Source organism: Pieris rapae, chromosome 12 (assembly GCF_905147795.1).
Source record: "Pieris rapae chromosome 12, ilPieRapa1.1, whole genome shotgun sequence".
Lineage (NCBI taxonomy): Eukaryota > Metazoa > Arthropoda > Insecta > Lepidoptera > Pieridae > Pieris > Pieris rapae.
The window spans coordinates 2,603,693-2,628,040 of NC_059520.1; the positions used below are offsets into that span (position 1 = coordinate 2,603,693).

At 33.6% G+C, this 24,348-nt stretch overlaps 4 protein-coding genes across 8 annotated transcripts; 2 read left to right on the plus strand and 2 right to left on the minus strand.

Annotated features, from left to right (window-relative positions):
• The first annotated feature begins 14 nt into the window (after positions 1 to 14).
• On the plus strand, positions 15 to 1,017 carry LOC110994671 (transmembrane protein 242). The gene is made up of 4 exons (XM_022261466.2): positions 15 to 310; positions 381 to 482; positions 617 to 753; positions 829 to 1,017. The coding sequence occupies exons 1-4, from the start codon at positions 277 to 279 to the stop codon at positions 964 to 966; spliced, it is 411 nt and encodes a 136-aa protein (XP_022117158.1). The 5' UTR covers positions 15 to 276; the 3' UTR covers positions 967 to 1,017.
• Positions 988 to 2,877, minus strand: LOC110994668 (programmed cell death protein 2). Its single transcript, XM_022261462.2, has 6 exons — positions 2,400 to 2,877; positions 2,149 to 2,328; positions 1,911 to 2,069; positions 1,704 to 1,790; positions 1,296 to 1,592; positions 988 to 1,157 (listed from the first exon to the last, which is right to left on the minus strand). Exons 1-6 carry the CDS (start codon positions 2,577 to 2,579, stop codon positions 1,005 to 1,007), a joined length of 1,056 nt encoding a protein of 351 aa, XP_022117154.2. The 5' UTR covers positions 2,580 to 2,877; the 3' UTR covers positions 988 to 1,004.
• A 686-nt stretch (positions 2,878 to 3,563) lies between these two features.
• LOC110994669 (tRNA-dihydrouridine(20a/20b) synthase [NAD(P)+]-like) lies at positions 3,564 to 5,040 on the plus strand. Of its 2 annotated transcripts, XM_022261463.2 has the most exons (3): positions 3,564 to 3,825; positions 3,988 to 4,655; positions 4,803 to 5,040. In XM_022261463.2, exons 1-3 carry the CDS (start codon positions 3,701 to 3,703, stop codon positions 5,033 to 5,035), a joined length of 1,026 nt encoding a protein of 341 aa, XP_022117155.2. In that variant the 5' UTR covers positions 3,564 to 3,700; the 3' UTR covers positions 5,036 to 5,040. The 2 variants fall into 2 exon arrangements, with proteins under 2 accessions (XP_022117155.2, XP_045486525.1); XM_045630569.1 differs by having other exon boundaries at positions 3,988 to 5,040.
• Positions 5,041 to 5,829: 789 nt separating this feature from the next.
• On the minus strand, positions 5,830 to 23,029 carry LOC110994665. 4 transcript variants are annotated; one of them, XM_045630507.1, is made up of 9 exons: positions 22,789 to 23,029; positions 13,220 to 13,266; positions 12,294 to 12,530; positions 11,854 to 11,970; positions 11,661 to 11,702; positions 11,147 to 11,295; positions 10,946 to 11,046; positions 8,722 to 10,866; positions 5,830 to 8,504 (listed from the first exon to the last, which is right to left on the minus strand). In XM_045630507.1, the coding sequence occupies exons 2-9, from the start codon at positions 13,226 to 13,228 to the stop codon at positions 8,206 to 8,208; spliced, it is 3,099 nt and encodes a 1,032-aa protein (XP_045486463.1). In that variant the 5' UTR covers positions 13,229 to 13,266; positions 22,789 to 23,029; the 3' UTR covers positions 5,830 to 8,205. The 4 variants fall into 4 exon arrangements, with proteins under 4 accessions (XP_045486463.1, XP_022117150.2, XP_045486464.1 ...); XM_022261458.2 differs by lacking the exon at positions 22,789 to 23,029 and adding an exon at positions 15,439 to 15,786; XM_045630508.1 differs by lacking the exon at positions 22,789 to 23,029 and adding an exon at positions 15,193 to 15,351.
• Between the last annotated feature and the right edge of the window lie 1,319 nt (positions 23,030 to 24,348).

Below are 24,348 nucleotides of genomic sequence, written 5' to 3' on the forward strand. Positions count from 1 at the left end.
TTTGTTAACTGTCATTAATTGTATTTCAAAAAATAAGTTTATCTCAAAGAAAAGTAGTTGGATAAAGTGTTATTAATATTAAATACCCATTTCTTTATTTAAAGTATAACTTTATACACAATACCACAACATTTTTCGCGCTTAATTCAAATGTAACTAAGTAATTATTCTATATAGTAGTTCTTGGTTATGTTATTAGTAGTAGTTAATTTGCCATGTACCAGTACCATAATAAAATGATTTAGTTATAAAGATATTCATGAGCACTCATAAATTATGACAGACCCGGAGCGTTTGCAAAGAATAAAAGGCATGTATTTTTTTAAATAATATTTGCCTTAATTCAAATAACTTCTACTTCAATAGGATTTTTCTTTAAGGTGGTGCATTCCTAGCAGCAGTCGCAGGCATATCTGCATTTGTTGGATTTGGTGCCACATTAGCAGCAGCTAGAAAATCTGATCCAAAATATTTTAATAAAGGTAAATAAAAGTTGAATTATTTTAAGAGGCTCATAAAACCTCTGGATTTTTTGTAGGTAAGGGACTACATGTTAAGGTTTAATAAAAAATTACTTACTTAATTAATTACATTGATCATTAATATGTTTTTGTAGGGATACAAGGCAGTGTCGAACTAGCAGATGCTGGAGCAATTCTGGCACTAAGAGCACTTGGATGGGGTACTATTTATGCAGTTGCTGGTACATCATGTCTTTGTTATGGTATATGGAAATTGTCTGGAGCTAAAGATGTGAGATTCTAATATAGTAGTTAGTATTTAACAAAAGTTGTTAAATAATAGTCATTAATATATTGTTTGTTGCAGCTTAAAGACTTTCGTATCAAAATGGGGAATATGCTGCCTATACTGCCAAAGAATAACCCACCAAAATCGAGGACAGAATTTAGTGGATTAAATGATCTCCTAACCTATTTATCAGAAGACTATGGGAAGAAGAAATAAAACTATAACAAGCTGTTATGATTAGTTCAAATATATATTTATGTAGTCAAATCTTGTTTAATTACAATTTCTTCTTTGTATGCCGGCCCTTTATTACAACTCTGTTTGCAGGTATATATTGCTAGCACTCCCCAATCAATGCTATTAAGTTCTATACCAACATTTATGAAGTTGAGAAGTTGTGGCATGATCTGAAAAATATAATTTTTGAATTTGAATCACTTACATTTATATGTATTATAATATTTCAGTTGGCAACTATGTATAAGTATAAATAAACAAAATAAAAAAGTTTGAGAATTATTGGATATTATAGATTCAGAAATTACCTGAAATTCATACTGCCTTTCTTCATTACAGTATTGACAATTAGGCACATCAAGTAGGACATTACTATTTCCAGTTATCCAGAGTGGGGTACCACCTTTATCATACCGTAGTACTTGATCAGGATGCCTTGCAATTCTCTTATTAAACTTATTGAATACTTTGTCTTCTGGTATGTTTCTACTATATTGTTCTAGTTCACTATCATTAACATCATTCATTGTTCCCGCTTTTTGCTCCAGCATTAGTTTTCTCAATTTTTCCATCTCTTCATTGGTGTCAACATCTTTGACATCTTCCTGTGAAGTCATGCAGATAAAGTTGTTTATAAATAAAATTTTAGGGTTTGATATTATATTATTAGAAATTTTTTTAAGGTTTTAAAAATATTTGAAATAAATATAACTAACTTCATCTTCCTCATCAACAATAAGTTCCCATTCTTTAAATAGCAGATTCTTTCCAGACTCTGTTATAGTAAAATAGTGGTCATCAGTCTGTAAAACAAAATTGTTAAATTACTTGATAAAGCATAATATGAATACCGCACAAATTTAAATGTTGGTGGTTAGTTAATGAGTTAGTTTTGGTAATAAAGTCTCACTTAAAATAACTACCTCTGACAAGTTTGTACAAGATTCTTTGTGACCTTTCTGCCAATGTAATATTTGGTGGTTTCTACAACAGTAGTAAACATTTTTACACTTTGAACAGTGTGATGGTGCCTTCAACCCACAGACATGACATAGTTTTGTCCATTTATCCATCAGGAATACCTACAGAAATTAGATATTAATTACTTTTAATTAGATACATTTCTCTATATGGGTATATACAATTTTTATTACAAACTACCTCTTCCTTATTTTCTTCATAAGGTTGAAATGAATAAAATTCATTCTTCCTTGGCAATTGACAGCGGAATACTTTTATATTATCAGAATTATTTAATCGACAACATGAACCATTCTTACAAATGAACACAAAAAGTGTTCGATGAAAGGTATCGTCTTGTTCTTCAAATGGAGCATATATCTGAAACAATTTTATACACATAATTACAAACAATTACGAGATCTCGTAATTATGAAAATTACTTAACTTACTTGACACAAAAACATCATAACATCATTGCAGTGTTTACAAGTGAGCTCAGTTGGTGATAGGACATTACTTAAATTTAACCAGGAAGGTTTCCCTCCCACTTTACTTGGGAAAAATCTTGGATGCAATAACCACGAATCCTTTTCTTCTACATAACCTATATCAACACCTTTGTTGGCCATTTCAAACAATACGCAGTACGAAAGTTTAAATATCAATATTTTATAAATTATTAATTAGATAGCATTTGCTTTTTTTATGTTCTAATTTTCAAGTAAATACTGAGCAGTGTGCTAAGTGCTAACTACTACTAGTGTGTACTGTAATTTTTTTTTTTAATTTTATGACCTGGTAACCTAGACCTTTAAGTCATAACTTATTTGGAAAATGTTCACTACTTTGGAGTCATAAAATTTCACTTCACTAAATTTCGTCACTTAAATTTTTTGAACTGTATTTTTTATGTATAAATAGGTTTTTAGGATGTTGGATCTTTTAGTAAATCTTTGAGTGGCGGCGGGCGGCAGGAAGAAACACACTTATATGCATTGGTAACACTAAGTTCACTAGCCAGCACAAGTCTTTAAATAAGGAATCTTTGGTATATTATTTAGGCTTAGGAATATTTGTGGGGCAAATTTTGTCAAAAAGTTTTGGTCAAACCAAGTTACAATATCGTTCTAAGAGTCCAATACGTTAATAACAGTGTGTGTCAGGTCAGATGAAGATCCTCTCAGGACTTCTATACTGTGTAATCAGTAATGTGTGAAGTCATACACAGAGTTAGTTAGTTGTGAGACAGACATAAATCAAACACATAATCAAATGGCTCAGACCTGCATATCTTATATCGAAGCCAGTAAATACTTTCCTTTTGTTAAGCCTAAGTCTACCTTTCGTAATAATTCTGCTAATCCGTTGCGTGTGTCCATGTTGCGTTATTTAAGACGTGGTTAACGTGGAAGCTAGTATATCTGTAGGATCCGTGAATATACCTTCTTGCGTGATCTATACGCTTTAACTCTTGAGTAAGAGTAGTGATTTGTATAAATTAATGTGTTATAGTTACTTTTAAAAAATGATCTGTGGTTAGATGTTGCTCATCTGTGCTTATTGCTTTTTGTAGTATGTGCTTTTGTAATAATTAATAATCGTAGATAGAGTATAGAACCATATACCATAGTCCATCTACGTTAATAATACTACAGCAGATAATAATTAATGACTGTCAGCATTAGATTGGATCATCACATAAATTGATTTAATATTTATTTAATGTCCTACACAATATATATCGTTTAGAATGGAAAAGCAAAAGACAAATGTTATAAACCTCTTCAATAAAGCTAAAGAAGAAAAAACTTATTTAAAAATAAGTGCTCCTATGGTTAGATATAGCAGGGTGCAGTTTCGAAGCTTGGTTAAAAAGTTGGTAGTTTTTATATTTTTTATATTATTCTGTCGGCCTTTAAGTTTTTGGTATTTAGAAAGCTTTGTGATAAAAACATATATATCTCATTATTATTTAGTAAGTTATTTTTGTATTTATTACTGCACCGTAATTATACTGGGTAATGCTCTCTGTTTCAGGTACAATGTGGATTTGGCTTTTACCCCAATGATTTTAGCAAATGCCTTTTGTCAAAACTCAAAAGCTCGTTTCAATGAGTTTTTGACTACAACACAAGATACACCTTTGATTGTCCAGTTTGCTGCTAACAATGAAAATGACTTTTTAGATGCCTCTAAGTTAGTCTATCCCTATGCTGATGGTGTTGATTTAAATTGTGGTTGTCCACAAAGGTGGGCCATGAAAGATGGTTATGGATGTGCATTACTCTCTAAACCTGAAATAATTCATGGCTTAGTAAGAGCGGTTAAAAGTAACATACCACACAATTTTACAGTTTCGGTTAAAGTAAGACTTTTAAGAGACATTAGAACTACAATTGTTATGTGCCAGCAGCTTGAGAAGTGTGGAGTTGATTTTCTTACTCTTCATGGTCGAACCCCTGATCAAAAAAGCAGTGAAGCAATCAATGAAGAAGCTATGTCAGATGTGTTTGGCGCTTTGAAAATACCTTGTATTGCTAATGGGGGTATAAGAACTTTGCAGGATGCAGATGAATTATATACAAAGTTAAATTGTGATGGTGTCATGGCAGCAAGTGGGTTACTATCCAACCCAGCTTTGTTTAGTGGAGCCACTACTACTCCAGTAGAATGTATAAAAACATGGATGGAGTTAAAGAATTTAAGTAAGGATAAAATAACATTTCAATGTTATCACCACCATTTAGTTTTTATGCTTGAAAAAACCCTAAGTAAAAAACAAAAACAAATCTTTAATTATCTGCAAACTTTTGAAGATGTTGATAATTTTTTATTTAAACATATTATTTCAGATAGTTATTCTAATCAAGAGAACATTGGTGATTTTATAACATGTTATTATGATGAAAAAATTACTTTTAAACACAATAAAAAATGTAGAAGTTGTGGTTTTAGTGTGCATTATTGTGTTTGTATAAAGTATGATCAACAGGCAAGTGACGGTACTTTTTTTACTACTTATGTAAAGACTAGTGATGATTTAGACTATATGGATAGTAATATATTTGAAGAAAAAGTTTTATAGCACAATAAGAAGTTTTATTTTTAACATTATCAATACAAAAAATAAAAACGTTTTTTTCAGGATCAATTAGTTTTTATCTGAAATATTCAGGAATTAATTTTTTTATCACAATTGATTTACAAAATCGCACTTATTAATGTTTATTTAAAGATGATTTTAACTAAACAGCCAGTAACAATAAGATTGAGGGACACATATGTTCATCAGCCGTTTGTGCCTACTAGCCAAAAACAATTATTGGTATCAGTACTACTTTAATGTTAATAAACCCATCTCAAGATATTTGTTAGGAAATGAATATAAAATAAATCATTTCTCGATATTACCTGGAACATAAATTTTCGATGTGCCTAGTCCGTAAATCAAAGCTATGAATTTCATAGACTCAAAAATCAACTAAGCGTTCTAGAACTAAACTTTATTTTTGTTTAATTTAATAGTAAAAGATATAGTGACCTACTAAACTTTTTTTCCTTATTCCTTTAAATGGCTTTTCGTGGGATTTATTCCCACACACTTGTGGTTGTGAATTACAAGTACATATTTCAGTCAACTTTCAATTCAGTCACATTTAAAATTAACCATTTGCTTCAGTATATAACACGATAGATTAGTTATAAATACTGTTGAGTCGATTTACCTAGCGCCCGTATTTTTTTTTTTCTTTGTGAATGTCTACTATTACAAACAAGAACTTCAGCTAGTCTAACAGAATTAAACACTACAAAGTTTACCTTTATGAAATGAGGTTTTTTTCTTTAGAGGGGTTATAAAATGAAACTTCGTTATCAATTTTACTTTTCTTTTTAATCGATTTGGTGTTGTAAAATATTAACCGTCGATCAAAGTGTACAAAATTACAGGCCTTTATAGTGATTATAGGTATTTCTGGCATATTACATAAACACCTTTCGGGTAATCCGCAAATGCAAATATTGTAGCGGAAGATTTAAAATACATTTATAATATTGCTTATTTTGACATACCGTGACATTGTACTTATTATATTAAGTAAGTACTAAACTATTTTAGTTAAATTTTATACAAAATTATTGTATGAAAATCGAATTTTGTCATGTTTAGCTTGGAAACAACGGAATTTACATATTTACATTGAAATAAATGTACATAAAACATCCAGATAGAATAACTAAATAAAACCTTATTGATGTAAAGATAAAAATAAATCCATTATATTACAGAAGAGCTTGGGTTGTGATTGTAGTTTACAAAATGAGGTATATAAATATATACTGGCAACAGAATATTTTCCTACGTATTTGTGCGTTTATATGTCAATTATACACTCGTTACATGCTTTTGAATGACATTAAAATACAATCACATTTCTGGTAAAATACAATCAAGAATAAATTACATCTTAGTGTTAAACAAAAACGCTGAGAAAGATAACAATCATAACATTTACTGCATACTGTTGCTTAAACTTTAAAACCATAACAATAACAAGGATGTGAAATAGACTCTGAAATAATGATACTGAATTAAACATTGATTATAAAGAAAGGTACATTTACATGTGTGTCTTAAGATGGAAGGTCTTTCGATATAGACCGAAACGTTACGAAGAATCGTCTAGATTTGAAAAATATCTCGTTAAACTTTTCCTACTTCCGCTTCCGTATACTCTACCTTGACTTTGACAAAGTTATAAAACACTACACCTACCATCTTAGTATTTGTTTACGCAGATTTTATTAGCATTTTAAACTTTTTCAAACTTTTAGTAGAGTTACTGTTTAAAATAAATTTAATTCTATAATTAATAACGAATAAATGCACTATTTCTTTTCACAATATGATTTCTTTGAAAGGTCACAAAGTTTAATATAAGTAATTACAAATTCTACATTACAAAAGTATGAAAATATAATCATCACAACGAACACACATATAAATGGTGTTTTAATGATCCTATCAAACATTTACTGGTTATCTTTATATAGTTACTATTGAACGATACATTTTCCTTTTATAAATGCTTGTCATAAAATAGCAAGTAATGTTTATAAGAGAATGCGTATAAAATTTATTGCAAGAATAATAGAAATATAGAAAAAGCTACGGATTGGTTCTACGTCACGTATCAGTTATAACTGACGTATACGTTATGTATACCAGAACCCTATAATGATTACGTTTGCCAATCGTCGCATTGCGTTTCAGCCTTTTCGATTAGGAGAATCGTAATTTGAATTTCGAATATGAAATAGTAACTAGTAAACACGGTGAATTAAAAATAGTAATTAGTCGCCGACTATAAGTCGGTCAGTTCTCGAAGCGACTGACTCTGGCGACTAATACTCTACGATGTGAAGCACCATTTGTTCTAGCATAGGGGTAATGTACACAGTTTGATCTAATCTAAGTAATATTAGAATTAAGTTGACGCAAATACGCACTTACGAGTACTCTCCAATTATTCTTTAGGAACAATGATTTACTATAATACGAATATTATTAGGATAACTTAAAAGTATCATTAAAATATGTCCGCGCTTTTGGCACTAATACTAATTTAATTTCAGTTTGTTTTATGAAAGTTTGATTACGGTGATGTCGTTTTCTGTTGTGTGTGGTTCTTTGGTGAAATATTAAGCTTTGCAAGTAAAAAATTCACAATGCAAAATTATGTATTATGTTACCAGCGAGTAACATTACATACGTTAAATTCTATATAGGAAGTTTAAGATCGAAATATACGAAGGATATATAGTATATTTTACAAATAATATATGTACATGCGTTTAGAAAAATTAAATTATAACTATAAGTCTATGGCGAAACATTCTATTTACAATAGAAACAAAAGTAAAAAAATTGAGCATTATATTAAAAAAGGCTGAGTCTAACAAATACTCCAGGCCCTATACACTAGATAGTCTTATAATGGATGAATTCTATGTCAGTACTTAGTACTTAATACGTTGCGATACGATAATTTCTAACTTACAGGTATCTATACAAATATACACGATAATTTTCATAATCTCATAGCCACTAAATGAGACGAGACGAATAAACACGAATGTGTCTCTAATAAAATGATACTTTCACTTAATCACAAGACTGAAATCACATAACGCGGCGGGCTTTCACGCAAAGGAGTACGTGTGACGGCGACTGCTTAGGATTGCAGGTCTTGGGCCTCAAGTGCACTCGATGATAAGAGGCTGGCTCGATTCTATCACTGTGGGCCTGGTTTCAGCTGACCCATTCGAGTAGTGCTGGTCATGTTCACTTTGGGCGGGCATCATGCTGCGGTACTGACCGGGTCCTGGCGATATGTGACCGTGTCCTGTCAGATGCGGTGTGGTCGTGTGCGCTCCCATCATTGCTTCCCCGAGGGATAGGCTGCGAGCCCCACCGGTCATAACCCCTCCTTGCGATGCGGAAACTTCGTAACTTTCATGCCCCTCTCTCTCGTGGCAGTCTTTGTCGACGTTACCTGCAAAGAGCACGCGAAAATGAAATCGGTCGCGTTCAGCAACAGCGCAAGTGAAAGTTGTACACCTACGGAGAGAAAGTGCATCGCCGCTTAGTGAGTGACGCGACTGTGCGCTTATTGCAGCCTATTATTGCATTAAAAGTGTTATTAAAATGTAATAAACAATTAATTATTCAATATTAAGATATAAATGTATATAAATTGATTGAGCTCTTACCCATGCATTCAGTGTTCGCTGCGTTAGTAATAGCCAAAACTTCTTCAATATTGTTCGGTTTACAGCTCGTTGTTTTCCAATGAGTTCTCAGACCTGAAGCGCTTATGTACTTCTTGTCGCATCCTTGGCAAACGTACGGCCTGTCATTTGTGTGAAGACGTTTGTGAAGTTTTAAATGAACAAACTGTGTAAATTTCTGCATACAAAGGTCGCAGGCGTATGGTTTCTGACCGGAGTGCAATCGTAAGTGAGTCTTAAGATTGGACGTCGATGAGAATCTCTTCTTGCAAATATCACATTGGTGCGGTTTCTCTCCAGTATGTACTAAATGGTGCTTTTGTAAATGAGCGAGTTGTGTGAAAGATTTACTGCAGACATTACATTTAAATGGTCTCTCTCCCGAGTGTGTTCTCAGGTGTACTTTCAGGTTTGATAACTGGCCAAACGTTTTACAACAAACGTTGCATTCATAATGCATTTTTCCATCTTTCTTCTTTAAAGGATATGGTAAACTTCTGTAGCCACGCGATGATTGTGAATTGGGGCTCATTGGTCCCATCATCATATTGCAGGAACCGTCTGGACTTAGGCTGCCATGCTGCGGTACGAGTGGATTACCATTTTGTATTAAGCTTAATTGTGAGCAGTTTTTCAAAGTAATGACGCTAGTAGATGATGGGTAGTGATGATTGCCTTGTCCGCTTTGGTTTCTCTCATACTGATGCGATGATGTTACCGTAGGGGAATATGTAGTCGGTGGTGAACCAAGCTGTGTAATTATGGTTGAATTCGGCGGAGAATACAGATTGTAGGAATAGTTCGGATAGTGACTTTCATAACGCGTCTCTCTTATTTCGCGTATTTCTCTTATTTCCCGAATTTCTGTCGTGTGGGGTATGGTATGTGGTGGTGATGCAGCATAAAGCGAAACTGAGTTAGGAGTTGGCAGTTGTTGAGGTAATGGCAAAAGAGATGGCAACGGTGTTAGGTTTGAACTAGAGTCAGGACTACAAGCATTACCATATCTTTGGCTTTTCTTATACGAATATGCCATTTCCGTGGGTGATGATGGAGGTGGCGTTGCATTTGGTTGTCTTCTGTTCGGATCATTGTTATTAGTGTCCATTCTGTTTCCAGTAAGAATAGTTTCTAAAATTCTTGTATCTGGAGGTGAATACCTGAGGAATGCCGGTTGTGGTGAGGGTGAAAGTGCACCATCTTCGTAGTACGGTTTGTTTATAGGAACTACTGTGTTTTGTGACGATTCTAATACAATAACAGTCGATGTGGCTGGGTCTCTTCGAGGAGGTGATAAATTTTGTGGTGTAGTATTTGCTAATTCTTCCGCGATAATCAGCTCCTTTTCACTTTCGCAGTCCATATCCTTAACATTCTGATATTGATATGCTCTAGGCATTTTTATTTTTACTTTCCTAAATTCATTACGATGCATGTCTTGTTCTACTTTTTGAACGATTACGGTTTCTTTAGGTTCGTTTGTCTTATTAGAACAATCCAGTACGTAGTTTTCTACGTCAGAATCACTAGAGTCTTCTGGTGGTGTAAACTCATCGTGATAACCATTGCTATGGTACCCTTCGTCTGACCTTACAGACCCGTCATTAGGAGTAAGTTGGTGTTCATAATGGGATGGTACGCAATGAGAGAGGCTTGGCGATTTGCTACCTGGATGTAGAGCCATCGGCGAAGGTCCGCGCATATCTCGATGGTGATGCATTTGAGATGGTGATCTGCTATGTATCCTTGGATTTTCCATTTGATGTATTACTAAATGCGAAGTACTTTCTTTGTGTTGGTGAATAATTAATGTGGCATCTCTGTGGTGCAATTTAGGTGATGGTGGTTGCATTAACGCACTGGGAGATATAGGACGATGCTCGCTTATGATATGCGAGTTTTCCATTTTTGGTTGGATAACATTAGGTGATATATCTATTCTAGGAGCGATTTCACTGTTATTTTTGTCACTGTTTTCTCGCTTAATTCGCCTGTTAGGTATATCGGTTTCCATCATTTCTTTTGCATTGGATAGTCCAAGAACATATTTCATATGATTGAAAGCTATTTCTGGATGTACTGGCGCTGGGGGCAGGCCGTATGCCTTTTTTATTGTTTCTTCTTTGCCTAAAAAAAAAGAATTTTTAGAAAACAAGTTATGATTTCAGGATTTTATAGGAGTTTTGATTTCAGATCAAATACTTACATATAGAATATGTTGCTCTTTCCGGATCAATGTCGTAACCAAGCCTAGTTGCAAAGTCTTTACAATACCACACCATCAGCTCTTCGTTTGGTAAAATGTCTCTGAAATTAAAAACATATATGTAAAACTGAAAAACCGTAATTATTTTGAGATGTGATACTTTTTTGACATTTTATAAGTGCGGTGATGAGTGATTTTTACCTGATAGTGTAAAAGTATATGTGTTCTTGGTGTTGGCACGCAACAAGGTTCATTACTGACAGCGAGTACGCTGAGGCAACATATCTCATCCAGTTCGCTACGCTGGTGTCTGATCCGTCAAGGTAATAGTAGTCACTATCTTTGAATATCTGTAAGTTAAGGATGTTAATTAATTTATGCGGTTTTTAATTAAAAAAAAAAACAAATTAAATCATACGCTACTCCATTCTTGAATACATTTCTATGAAATAATTATATTAAAGTTATTTACACTTTAATATAATTATTTAATAGAAATGGCTCATATATCTAGGTACTTTTTAACATACTGTTTTTCCCTACTATCACGTGTTATATATATACAATACGCGTGCGGCTGATAGTAACGTGCTTGTTATTAAGTCAAGGACAAAATGCAATGTCATAATGAAGTAGGACGTGAAAGATAGTGGCTTTTTGAAGAGCGTTAATAAACCATAAACCATTAAGCATATTAAAGAAAACCCAATCTCACCTTAATGTTTCCATAAGTGTGATGTCTGACCGTTTCTTGTACCTGGCCCAGACAGAGGAATATGTTAGAGAAAGAGTGTATTATAAAACATTAGTAAAGAATTTGCTTTAGAAGGAGTATTAGTATGAAATTTTTAGATGTAATTTGGAATTATACAACAGCGTGAAATCGGATTAAAGTTTATATAGCTTACCCTCCAGTAGTACCTCCACGATACTTTGTCATTCGGTTTGTTTGGCGTTCTTGTCCCTTCGAATGGTCCGAACCTTGTACCTCGTGGTATCACACCCGTACTCCAAACTCCTTCAGTCTGAAATATTAGTATAAGTTTATAACCATAATTTTCAAATATAACCTAATATAGCTTTTTATATAAGGTTGAATTCTTGAGCAAATAAAATTAAATTGTTATAAAAAAAACATTCATACTAATTATCACCGAAAATTTAACTTTTAAATTAAATATTTTTTTAATTCACAAAAATTTACTATTTCAATGCCATATAGGCTATATTTTTTGCCTTTTTTCACTTTCACATCATAAATGAGGTATAATATTAAATGTGTTTAATAATATTTTTTATTTCTTTTTACTTTTGTAAATGTTTGTACGTTTTGAAGCAAGTTATTTACCGGCGTGTTAGGCGTAGATAATACTGCAGAAGGTCTTAAAGCCAAGCTGCGAGGAAGTGTTCTCTCAGCTCTATTGGACACTCCTCGCTCACAGGGAACATCGGGGACGATGTATACTGTGAGCCTCTCAAACTCCTCTTCCCTCATCCTGGTGACGTCATAGGCATCATTGACGACACCAATATTAGGACTGGCTGTACGGCCAACCGTTGTGCTGGGGATTTCTTCGCTGGTTGACTATAGTAACAATAATAAAAACATTATTCTCATTGGTCCAATGTAATCACGTAGTATATTTTGCTTTTATTTCTTTTATAATTTTATAATCAAAGGTAAAATAGGTTTGTCATATCTAAAATATTTATAAGATTTATATCTTCTATTGCATTGAAATTTCACGCTATGAGTTAGCAAGTGTTAACATTTCGAGTTTTTTTTAATAAAAAAAATAGTGGCAAAGTAAGGCTAAGTAACTGTGTCAAGTGCCATTAATTTTCAGCTCCGAAAATATGCAAACGAAATGCACTTCCATCCTTCTGTTAAGTGTCAAAGCATTTTAAATCTTATCACTTAAAACGAGGGTGTATTATTGAGTGGGCTGTGCGGATGTCGTTGTTCGATAAAGAGGCGGTGCCACTACTGACCCAGTTTTCAAATGCGCACTTTTCACTGCGCACAGACTTCCCCCTTGCCTATTTATATTTTCAGCTAAACGTAATATGTCCCCAAAATGTATATGAACGATATAATATGTAGAAAATTTATTTAAATATAATTTTTTTCGTCATAATATCAATATATTTGAAAGAGTAGTCAAATTAAAAAAAACCTATGATATATTGAATGGTTCATTTAGTAAAATATATTTAACATGTTCGAATGAACTCCTCGGCAGCTTTAAAAATCCAATAAAAAAAATAACTCACCAGTCTCATTTTGTTGATAAAAAGTCTTTGTAGTTTTATAATTGTATCTGAAACAAACGGAATAATAATTAGATTCGTGTCTTAATCTAGATTAAAGTCAAGATCAATAACTATGTGTTAAGTAAACAAAACATACGTTTAATTAACTAGATTATCTAATTTATAAACATTATTTATGTACATTTCCGTGGGAACCTCCACGGAAAGGTTAAAAGTAAATAAATATTATAATTTTATTCTATGTTAATCAAAAAGTTGAATGATTTGAAATATTACAAATGAACACTAAGAGAGTGCTTACAGTTGTATATATCCTCAAGCCGTAACAATCGCCACGCTTATGAAACTAAAAAAAGCACGCAATTGATAGCCTTAGTTGATAAATTTTTAATAAGTAACAAATTGTATTATTAAGTTTTATAAAACTTGGTTAAAATTTTATAAAACTATTTGGGGCTTCTTGACTTTTTACGAAAGTTATTGATAGGTATTCTCTCTAGGCTTAAAACCTTTTACTTTAATCCCACCATTGAATAACACGTTAATTAATTTATAGAATTTATTAGTATTATATTGTAATTATTAGCGCACGTGACTCAAATTAGATAACAGCTGTGTACACTGTACATTCATAATATCGTCTGCACGAGACATCGGTCCTTATCTGTACTCTTAACTATCCTTATCATTTTCTAAGACTATTATTTTTCCGCCCAGCTATTCATATTGAAAAATAATCAATGAGTTTTCTAACGTATTTTTATGTAAGCGTTTTTATACTGTATTTGTTCTAATCAATACAAACATTCTAAGCAAAACTGATTAAAGGCTAAATATTTTATTTAAAATAAGTTTAAATTTTAACAATGTTGTTGTGAAATTGTGTTATAATCACTCAAATACACAATGACGTTATAGTGTTACCAATAAGATTTTTATAAATTTGACTTATATATAGGTGTACATGCATATGTAGATAATAATTATAAGAGATTGAATTAAGTAAAAAATTATATTACTAATATGAAATAAGAAGATTAATTAATATAGAAATCATAACTGTACTCAATTACATACATACATTACTGTATTCTCTACTTTATGAAATACATATCATGTGTTAGATTTCTATCTTTTTATTCAGTATGTATTTACATTAAGGTCGATATTTTTAGTACGGCATATTTTATTACACTTTAGGTCCCTTAAAAACGTTTATTTCTGCATATTTAAAAGCAAAGGTATAAATCCAAGGTGATATACTCAATCTAAAATTAAATATGGTTTAATGAAATCAAATTAATAGTCACAATGAAAGCTTAAGCAAAGACAAAAATAAAACACAAATAGGCCCCGACAATATGTTGATGTTTCACCACAGTTGGGTAAAAAATATATTAATGCAAAAACATGCTGTAATATTTAGCGCGTAACTGCATTGCGCGCACCAGGAAGCAACCTTGGCTTTGCGACTGAGCTGCTCTTGAACTTGCCCTTTGCGCGCGCGCACGTTGAGCGCATCATCGCTCATTTAATTTTATTGAAATATATATTTATTCCAATATTTTTAGGAATTATCTTCAATATACACATTTGACACATGTTGATTTAATTAAGTAATGCAATTGTACGTCTTCTTTTATTTTTACATTTTTAAAGTCACTATTTAGTTTCTATGGATATTTTTCAATAATTTGCAAAATTGTTTTATTTACTGACCAATTTTAGCTTTAAAAAGTAAAGAAAGATTTTCGTGACACTGACCATTAATAAGCCAGCAAGTCAGCTACTTGTGTTTTTATATGCAGACTCAGAAAGCTTCATTTTGGTTATAATAAATTAATTATATTAAAATCAATAGTTAATAAATTATGTAATATAGCTCTGAGCAACGGGAAACTAACCTTGTGGTCTAATAATAATGTATACGTCTCTGTTTCTACTACAAATAGATGCAAGTTTTGGCTACATACCTTATATTACAGAAGTATTTGATATTTAATTTTTGCGAGTTTAGGTAATATACTAGCGATTCACTTTTTGGCTATAGTGTTAAAACAATGGAACACAATGTTATTTTAAGCATTCTTTAAAAGTATAATCTAAAATAAGTATTTTCGAATCACTTGTAGGCTCACCGCGTAAAATAATCAAATGATTTTGCTAATATAAAAAGTTCACAACGCACAGCACTCACTATGTTTAATATAAATACTTACAAAAAATCTCATTGTTTAAGATGTCTTCTTAAAACTAAAATTTATGGCCGCGTTGACACACGTCTTTGGTAAAGAATTAATATGTTTTGAATGTACGGCGGTGTCGAGGGACTTGATATACTCCAAGAGTATACGGAGCGTTAATAAGGGTACTATGGGCCGTAGCCAGCGCGCCGCTCTCATGTCGGCTCGCCGGCTACAGTACGCGGGCAAAGCGGCACAGCTAGGCACAGCTAGGTGCTCACGAGCGGCGGGCTGCGAGAGGGCTCACGGCCCACAGGGCGCATTATGCAATACCGGCGCCCTGCCCCACGTCTAGCCACGGAGCGCGTCGCACTAACCCGACTCGCTACGCCGCCCGACCTAGATGCACTTTTACAGCGAGAATGCAATCGACACACATATTCGCGTCTCGTTCCGATAAACGCATCGACGATGAAAGCGGCTCGTGATGGAGAATGCGGACGAATTTGATGGCGAGTGCAGTGTCGTCACGTTCGCGCCTAGTGTTCTCCAATTAGAGAAGAGCGGGACGGTTCGGCGCAGTGCGACCGCGCGGTGTTCAAGTTCATTGCTGTTGGAGTGCCCGGTGCCCTGACCGTGCTCCCGATACCTCGTGCTGCGCGCTACTTGCGTAATACCAAGAAGCAACCACCGGATACCACAAAAATCTCACTATGCACGTGCACGATACACGTCCAAGGTATTTATTCACACAAAATCTATCAAACATACGTCGTCTGATGAAATAATTCTGCTTGGGCCAGTGCACACTAGGAAAGTGTAATAAACAGAAAATAGTTAACACGGCGTATAGCGTGTAGCGTGCAACGGTAGCGAAAGCCATGGCAGGGCGGGCGGGAGCCGCAAACCACCCCGGAACAAGCTTTCACTATCACGGGTCGTCGACACAGCCTACATACCCTTACTCGTGCACTTCGACTGCAATCCGACTGCATAATCCCTTCCTTGTTACACCGTATATTTCTCGTAGTATGCTTGTGCTGCGTCGAATTTAATATAGACTTTTCGTAGTAAGGGACGGCCGTTGCATTGCCTCCCGACGTGGATAGTACTTGCAAACACCCACCACCTTCTATTATACAATATTGATTTCACTATTTATGGCTATTAATCGGTTGACAGATTTTATTTAACAAACATGTAGATTCTCATCTCTAGTCTTAGTATAACTAATTAGGAATTAGTACTTCCGGGTTAGATTAAAATAGTCTCACCACATGTTATTTTGCAAGTTAAATATTAATATTAGTTTCAAATCATACGAAAAACTAACGTAATTGGTTGTTTATTTTTGTAAAGCCGTAATGTAGCGCAGAGGTGCGCGTTTTGTGTACTATTTGTATATTTTTTTTTAATCTACGAAATAGCTTAATACCCGTAATGTTCAAACATATTACACAATGAAATGCAATGTTCACCCTATTATGGCAAACCTGACCTGCCTTAACGTCTGCTGTTTTTCCTACGACCCTTTTCCGATTCTTCAAGTGGTTCAGTAATAACATGGTATTTCTTATTTGATATTTATTTTCCTCTTACTGTATTTATATGGATACTTTACCTATAAAGTATTGATAGTATTTGTCATATATTTTACTAATTATAACTATTATTAGTTAGTAAAATGTTATCATAACCTTTAGTCTTGGTTTTTAATTTAATTTTCATTTAATCCAAAGATTTATGACAAAATGGCTACTTATCTGTATGATTTTTTTACGAACCAAAACCAAAATGGTTGTGAAAAATCAACTAAGAAAACTTAATTTATATACGTCACGTAATTTGCCGGTCAATTAGAGCGTGAAAAGCGAAGCGCTAAGAAAATGCAGTTTTCCAACATTTGAGGCTTGAGCGGTATCAAAACACTGAATCTTCCGGGGTGAACGGCCTGAGCCTCGTCCCACTAGCCCCCGCCGCCCGGCGTCACTTGGCGTCTCGCTCCAGCCCTGGCCACGCGAATAAATTCGTCTGTGTGTGAGAGAAAATGCGTCTACTGTGCGAGTATTCGGCACCGAGGTCGATGACATGACTTTTCTGCAGGCCTTTCATCCCAAATATTATTTCAAAGGCGATGCCTAATTGAGTATTTAATTTGTGAAGTTTTATGAAGGGAGTGAATGTTAACAACAGCTGTTTACAGAATACATTACGACGTTTTAATTAAAACTAGCTTCCGAAAAAAATCGATTCCATATAAGGCTAGTAAAACGAAAATTTAATCTAGAAGATATTTTAAGGAATAAATTTATTTGTCACATGACTCATAAATATTGATGGGATTTGGCAACTTGAAATATATGTACCTAAAAGTATGTAATTTATTGAATAGCGTTTATCGATCTCGTCAGAGCATGGTGTGGCTATATCTGTGGAAGTGTTGCTAGTGCAAACTCGATTCCCCCCTTGGGGTAGGCTTCAATACTCATTCATGCATTTTTCCTGCTCTAGCCGACTCGTAGGCGCATAATTCGCTCCCTCTCGTTACGTTTCCGTGTTGTGGTACGCGCATGCACTAGACCTAGCCCAATGCAGCGAATTTTGCGTAAGGTCATTGTCCCCTCTTGGCTATGTCGTCTGAAAGCTCTTATAAAGCAAAGATGCTTTAAGGCAATAGAAATTTTAATTGCTTTATGACCCTTCTCACTTTTCGCGCGAAATGTGCAATTTTCTATTGTATTGTCGGCAAACAAGTGACGGTTTTGAAATAATAACAGACAAAAACGAAACAAGGGTTCGTTTGTTTAACGAAGTCTTTTGATTTTTTGCCAAAAAAGTGCCGTTTGCACAAATTGCATTTTTTCGTTGCAAATAAAAAAGTCCTCTATTTTACGTTCGCACAGAATACGGCAACAATGCAACAAAGACACACAAGAGTAAAAGACATTAGTTATGTAAAAAACAGTCGTTCATATTGTTTATTAAGTTCCTGGAAGTTCGGTAATTAACTTAAACGATTATTGCGCAAAACGGAATAGGTTAAACAGTAAATAAAAAGGAAAAACCATGTTCATTTGTTAATACTTTAAATTTATTTGTAACCGATTGAATAATATGTATAGTTACTGTGAAGAGCAAATCGGCTCACATTTGTGTGTAGATTCTAAATACAGTTAACTTTGGTGCTAAATGAGCCATAGAGGTGCGAAGTTCTAGTCTAGAATGTTAGGCTAGGGTCAAAAGCCGCGTAGTATGTCATCGTTTAGTATTCCGTGAGCCCCGAGCCCGGATAACGGGACCTAGCACCGGCCTTACTTTCATCGATCAAGCTAACCACGGTTTACTTTCCTTTGTTACTAATATTTAACACTTAAATAACATTCGTTTGTTACATATTTTTATAGTAACGACGTTCGACGTTTGAATTCGTATTTCTTAAAAGTCAGCCAGCATTTTTTTTAGTACTCAATTTTTTGGGACAGACTAAAAATTTGAGCGTCCATAAAGCAATTATTTGCTTCACATCTCCGGTTTATGACATCCATTAAAATCCGAAAATTTATGACAATGCGGGTTAATAATTATCTATGGTTAGCAAAAAGCATCGAAGCAAGTGTTTGCCGCGGGCAGGTAGAGGCTTTTAAGCCGGATAATAACAGCAGAGCCTTTGTTGGTGTACCGTTAGAATTTGAGAATTAAATCTGAGAAAGAAATCGATAGATTGTGGTAAAGTATAAAGTTACTTTCAACTTCTTAGCCTTAACATGTTCGGGCGGAAGTTTGAACTTTGAATTCGTAATTGAAACGGTTTGGAATTAAAATACATAATTTTAATGAGATTTGTTATTTTGTTTTGGCAGGATTTGGCGAAATTTCTAATGAAATAAAAATGCATTCAACAAATAACTGGAACATTTTATAAACAGGAAAAGAGTTCACGCATAACTTGCTAAATGGTAGATATGAGCACGTCTCAATGTAACTGTGCTGTGAATCATACTAGCAAATAGGTTTACAACCGAGACGCAACAGTCATACAAAATTACCTTATTGCACAGAATTTTGCATATATAGGAATTGAGTTATCATTTCAACTACATTGTACAAGATCGCATTTAGATTAAAAATTAATAGGTATGTACACGTCCAGTACAACTAGTATTTTACTATGAGCTTATGTATCTTCTGCACGGATACTCGGATACTCATCATAAAACGCGTGCTACAAGGGTGAACTATACTATACTAAAATCTGGCATAGATTTACTGATACGTTTAAAATTTAATTATTTTCATAAGAATGCTTTTAAATTAACTGACTTTTCAGTGTGAGTACATTATAGTGTAAACACATACACACGTAGAAATTCGTTCCCACAGGTACCTGTAAGAGCCTATCAAATGGATTTTTTGTTAGCCTAAGGGATTTCATACGGTACCCATAGGCTACCGTTAGGTGATTTCCAAAAAAATAAATTAAGAGGGTGAATTGAACGTACCTATAAGTAGAATGTTTGTATTGTAAAAGTTTGATTCGTTAAAAACGAAGAGAATTATTAGAATTATTAGAATGCATCACAAGAATGTGTTTAAAAACCAAAATCTTATGTGACGTTTCATGTCACCTATTTGTGGACTCTGTCAAGTCAAGCTCTAAATAGTAAGGTGCCGTTGAAAGCAGCAGCAGAAAGAGCAGTTTTGGCCTAGTAGCTTAAGCGTGCGACTCTCATATTTGAGGTCGTAGGTTCGATCGCCATCTGTGCATCAATGGAGTTTCTTTCTATGTGCGTATTTAACATTTGCTCGAACGGTGAAGGAAAACATCGCGAGGAAACCGACGACGTATCAGGCACTGGAGGCTGATCATCTACTTGCCTATTAGATTTAAAAATGATCATGAAACAGATTCAGAAATCTGAGGCTAAGACCTAAAAAGGTTGTAGCGCCACTGATTTTTTTTACGTACACTGAAAACATTGCCAAAACAATGCCTTCGTTATATATGAAAAGTCTAGTTTTTTTTAATAAAAGCATCTGGTGTGAACACACCACAAATTATGGCACGTGTATTCATTCATTGAATAAAATGTCAACTGAAGTCATCGTCGCCTCTCTTGACACGGTTCGAAGGCTCACCGTGTAGATGCCCTCTTAAGTATTTCCCTCTTGCATAATGCTATAATTATCTGAATAAATGAATATATCTCGCGTTAAAATGTTAATTGTCCAGTTAATATGATACCGGAACAATCGTATTATTGAATAGGGCTTTTCTTTTATTGCTTTATCATACAATTGTATTACTAGCTGAATCTACAGATCTTAGCTATAGAAACGTTTGATTGCCTCAGGGAATTAAATAGTCGTTATCTGTAATTTGTCATCTAGCGACTTCTTGAAGTTTTTTTAAAGATAGAACACAGATCTTAAGTGACCATAAACTGTATCATATTGTTTTTAACAAATTAATTAGAATGAAATTTTAAATTAAAAAAAAAACATAACGTTTATTATGTACGTATGAAACCTGTGTACACACATACTAAGTATACAGGCAGGTTCGAACTCGCCCTGTGAGAAGAACAAACTCAACCGGGTTTTATTTTTAACGAACATCAAAAACCCCAAGGAAGATGTTTACTCCAAAAAAGTGTTTAAAGTTTTAGCATGTAACTCAAGTATTGCCATAGAGCTTATGTTAAACCCACAGAGCAATAAATTAATAGGAAATAGTTCAAATCTTCAGATGATAAATAACAAAAAGTTATACTGTTAACTATTAGCAAATTTAAGTATAGATAACAAGCAAATTTGTAAATGCATTAGGACGAGTTGATGTGTCATCGTGATCTAATAATGCATGGCTAAAGGTCACAATGCACGAGGCTATTGAAGCATGAAAATGGATATTACATAATAGGTGCGTGCGCGAGGGCAAGGTACCGTTTGTCGAACAGGTTCTACGCGTTAAGACCCTTGCTCACACGCGTTTAATGTTTACCAGGCATTTACTTTCTACCCATCAAGGACTCCTCTGGCACTCATAGTGTAAGTGAACTCATGATTTTCATTTCCGAACATTAAAACAGGTATACGTCAGAAGTATTCCACTTGAATTCGAATATTGCGTTTTAAAAGCTCAGTATCCTAATTGCAAAAAAGTGTAAATAGAAAAATCAACTTTATTACGTTCAGTGTAAATATAGAATGGCATAAGCGAAAGCATCTCGACGCGAAGTCGCGGTTCAACGACCGACTTTTCACAGGTTTGTCAGCCTGTTGTTATATCATCGTTATAGTCAGTGTCATTGCCGAATTTACGAGTACAATGCGCGGCAAATTACACCTTTCGCATGAGGTTATTAAAGCTAAATTCGCGTGGTCGTCTCAATTTTTTGTGTCATTTTAACGTTTGATTTTATGTTAATGTAAGTATGTACAGTTTATATACAGAGTTAAGTGGCTTGAGTGAATGTCCTTGTTTCAGTACGTAGCTTTGTTTCTGTATACGATGAAGTCATGCAGATACAGACATATATTCAGTTCAAATATAGATCTAGGAAGTATGTAGAGAAATTATCTTTAACTTATACAAATTACGTATTAATTTAAAGCTTTGGGGTATGTATCTTTAACACAGAACATCTATAATTTATACCATTCATTACAATTATATAATTTAATTTTTAGTAAAATCTATTTATTATGACCTACTTAGGTCATAGATTGATAAGGGCTGACCACAAGGCGTGGGGTAAATTACACAACAACCACGTGCGCGAAATTTTAACCTTGAAGGTGAACTCAACAAGTTCAAGGAGCTTTTTTTGCAAACCAACAACAAAACCTGGCTATGTGATGTAACCGCTTATGTCATTTTACGCCTTCTATACATATCTATAAAGCATATATTTCTGTACACACCACATGTACTATTTGCTGAAATATTTAAACTTAACTCTAATTGATATTGTTTACAGAATTTTAAAAATCATTGCAATTAAAATATTTTACAAAATAGCAGCTGCTAATTAATTAACGTAATATTCATAACATACTTACCTTTTATTATTTAAACGAATACTAAAATTTAATTATATCAAATATTTTTTAACAAAAGTAACAAAACTAATTTTAATTTTGAGTTATATTACATTATAATAAAATCAATTATAACAATTTCTGTTAGGTATATTACGAGTGATTTATTTATAATCAGAGTACCATTGTTTTGAGCGCGCGTTGATGTCTTTTAAACTAAAGAAATTTTATACATGTGCTCATTACGCGGCAAATCTGTCCTACATACACTAAACATATAATCAAATATATATCCTATATTTAATATATTAATAACACCTACGAAATTATTCTCATACAACTCACCATTAACAGCATAATCCGGTGCTAAATAAAATCCAATATGTGTCCTTATTTTTCACTAAACTTAAATAAATCATCACCACAGTCACTAAAATTAAATAAGTCTTTAATTGAGATCTGAGTTACAATCAGTCTAAGTTCACATTACATCGTGTGTATGGTAGCGATGGCTCGGCGTAACTGATAACCAGCCTCAGTTCATGGTCGGAGCCTTCCTTGCCTGACGGTCCGTACCGACTGCCGACGCTGCGCTTCCGCAGTCACAGGCCGGGTGAATGAACTATGTGCGAGCGAGATAGAACCTCCACCAATGCCATGGTCGCGCTCTATCACGGCAAGGTAATCTAGTACAAGTGTCAAATTATATTTTAACGATTCCCGTGGAAGAAATAATATTTGGTATCACATTGGAATCTCCTATGTCCAATATGGTAAAAAAAGATGTTTATTTAATTTAAAACAAAATCAAGATCAACAAATCAGTTAGTGTTTTATCTCAAATTGAACGTTATTTTATAGTGTCATGAATTGTCTGAAATTTCTGATATTTTTCAATTGGGGATTGGCTAGACAAATTTCTGTGTCTATTTCGTTCTTAGATTTCAAGGACTTAAGATTCTATTAATATTGCATATTGAAACAAACTTTTAACCTTTATTTATCTTACAGCTATACCACTCAAAGCCTATATATTATATTATTATATAAGACATAAGCTATATATATATTATTCTTATTATGAAATAAACCATAGGTTATACATATATGGCCAAATCTAATCTCAATAATACTACGTAACTACATGATGCGTAAATAAAATAAATGATGAATATATGAAAGAAATCTGAGTTCCAATTAATTGATCATAAATAATCTTTTTGTATGTATGCATTTATAATTAATACACCGGGAAATATAATTACATAATAATTTCTTCATGCAGAAAATCACAAGTCCACATATTTATTATTGTATCACTTACGTATTGTATTCAATATTATAGTAGTAGGTTAGCTTTTAAGTATATTACACACACTTAGTCCATTGCTATAAAACTATGTAGAGCAATCCAGCCTTCCCGCTATTACTGCCAATTTTTATTCTGTTTGTCAATAATCTGCCTTAAACGCATACTTTATTGAGTAAATTATTTCGGAGATCAATACACAAATACATTACCTAACAATATGTCACGTGGGGCCTTACTATCGTCTCTTACGACTCTTAACAATCAGATGTAATCATATGGAAACACAAAAGGTTTACAGTTAGATAATAACTGTTATAAAAACTTATGTAACATCGTTGGTATAATCACGTACATCGATCAGAGATTTGCTTACCTGCGTACCCTTAGGTTTTTTGCCGCAAAAGGGTGCGTAACATAAAAAATATAACGGGCCCAAGAACACATTGCAACAGAATGACAATAAAACTGTTTGATTTCCCGTGATAAATTGTGTTTTTCGCATGTATAAATCTGCACATATTATATGCAGTAGTTCCACCACTGTTAGCACTATTATTTTTTAATTTGTACGGTAAAGCAAAATACTCTGAGGA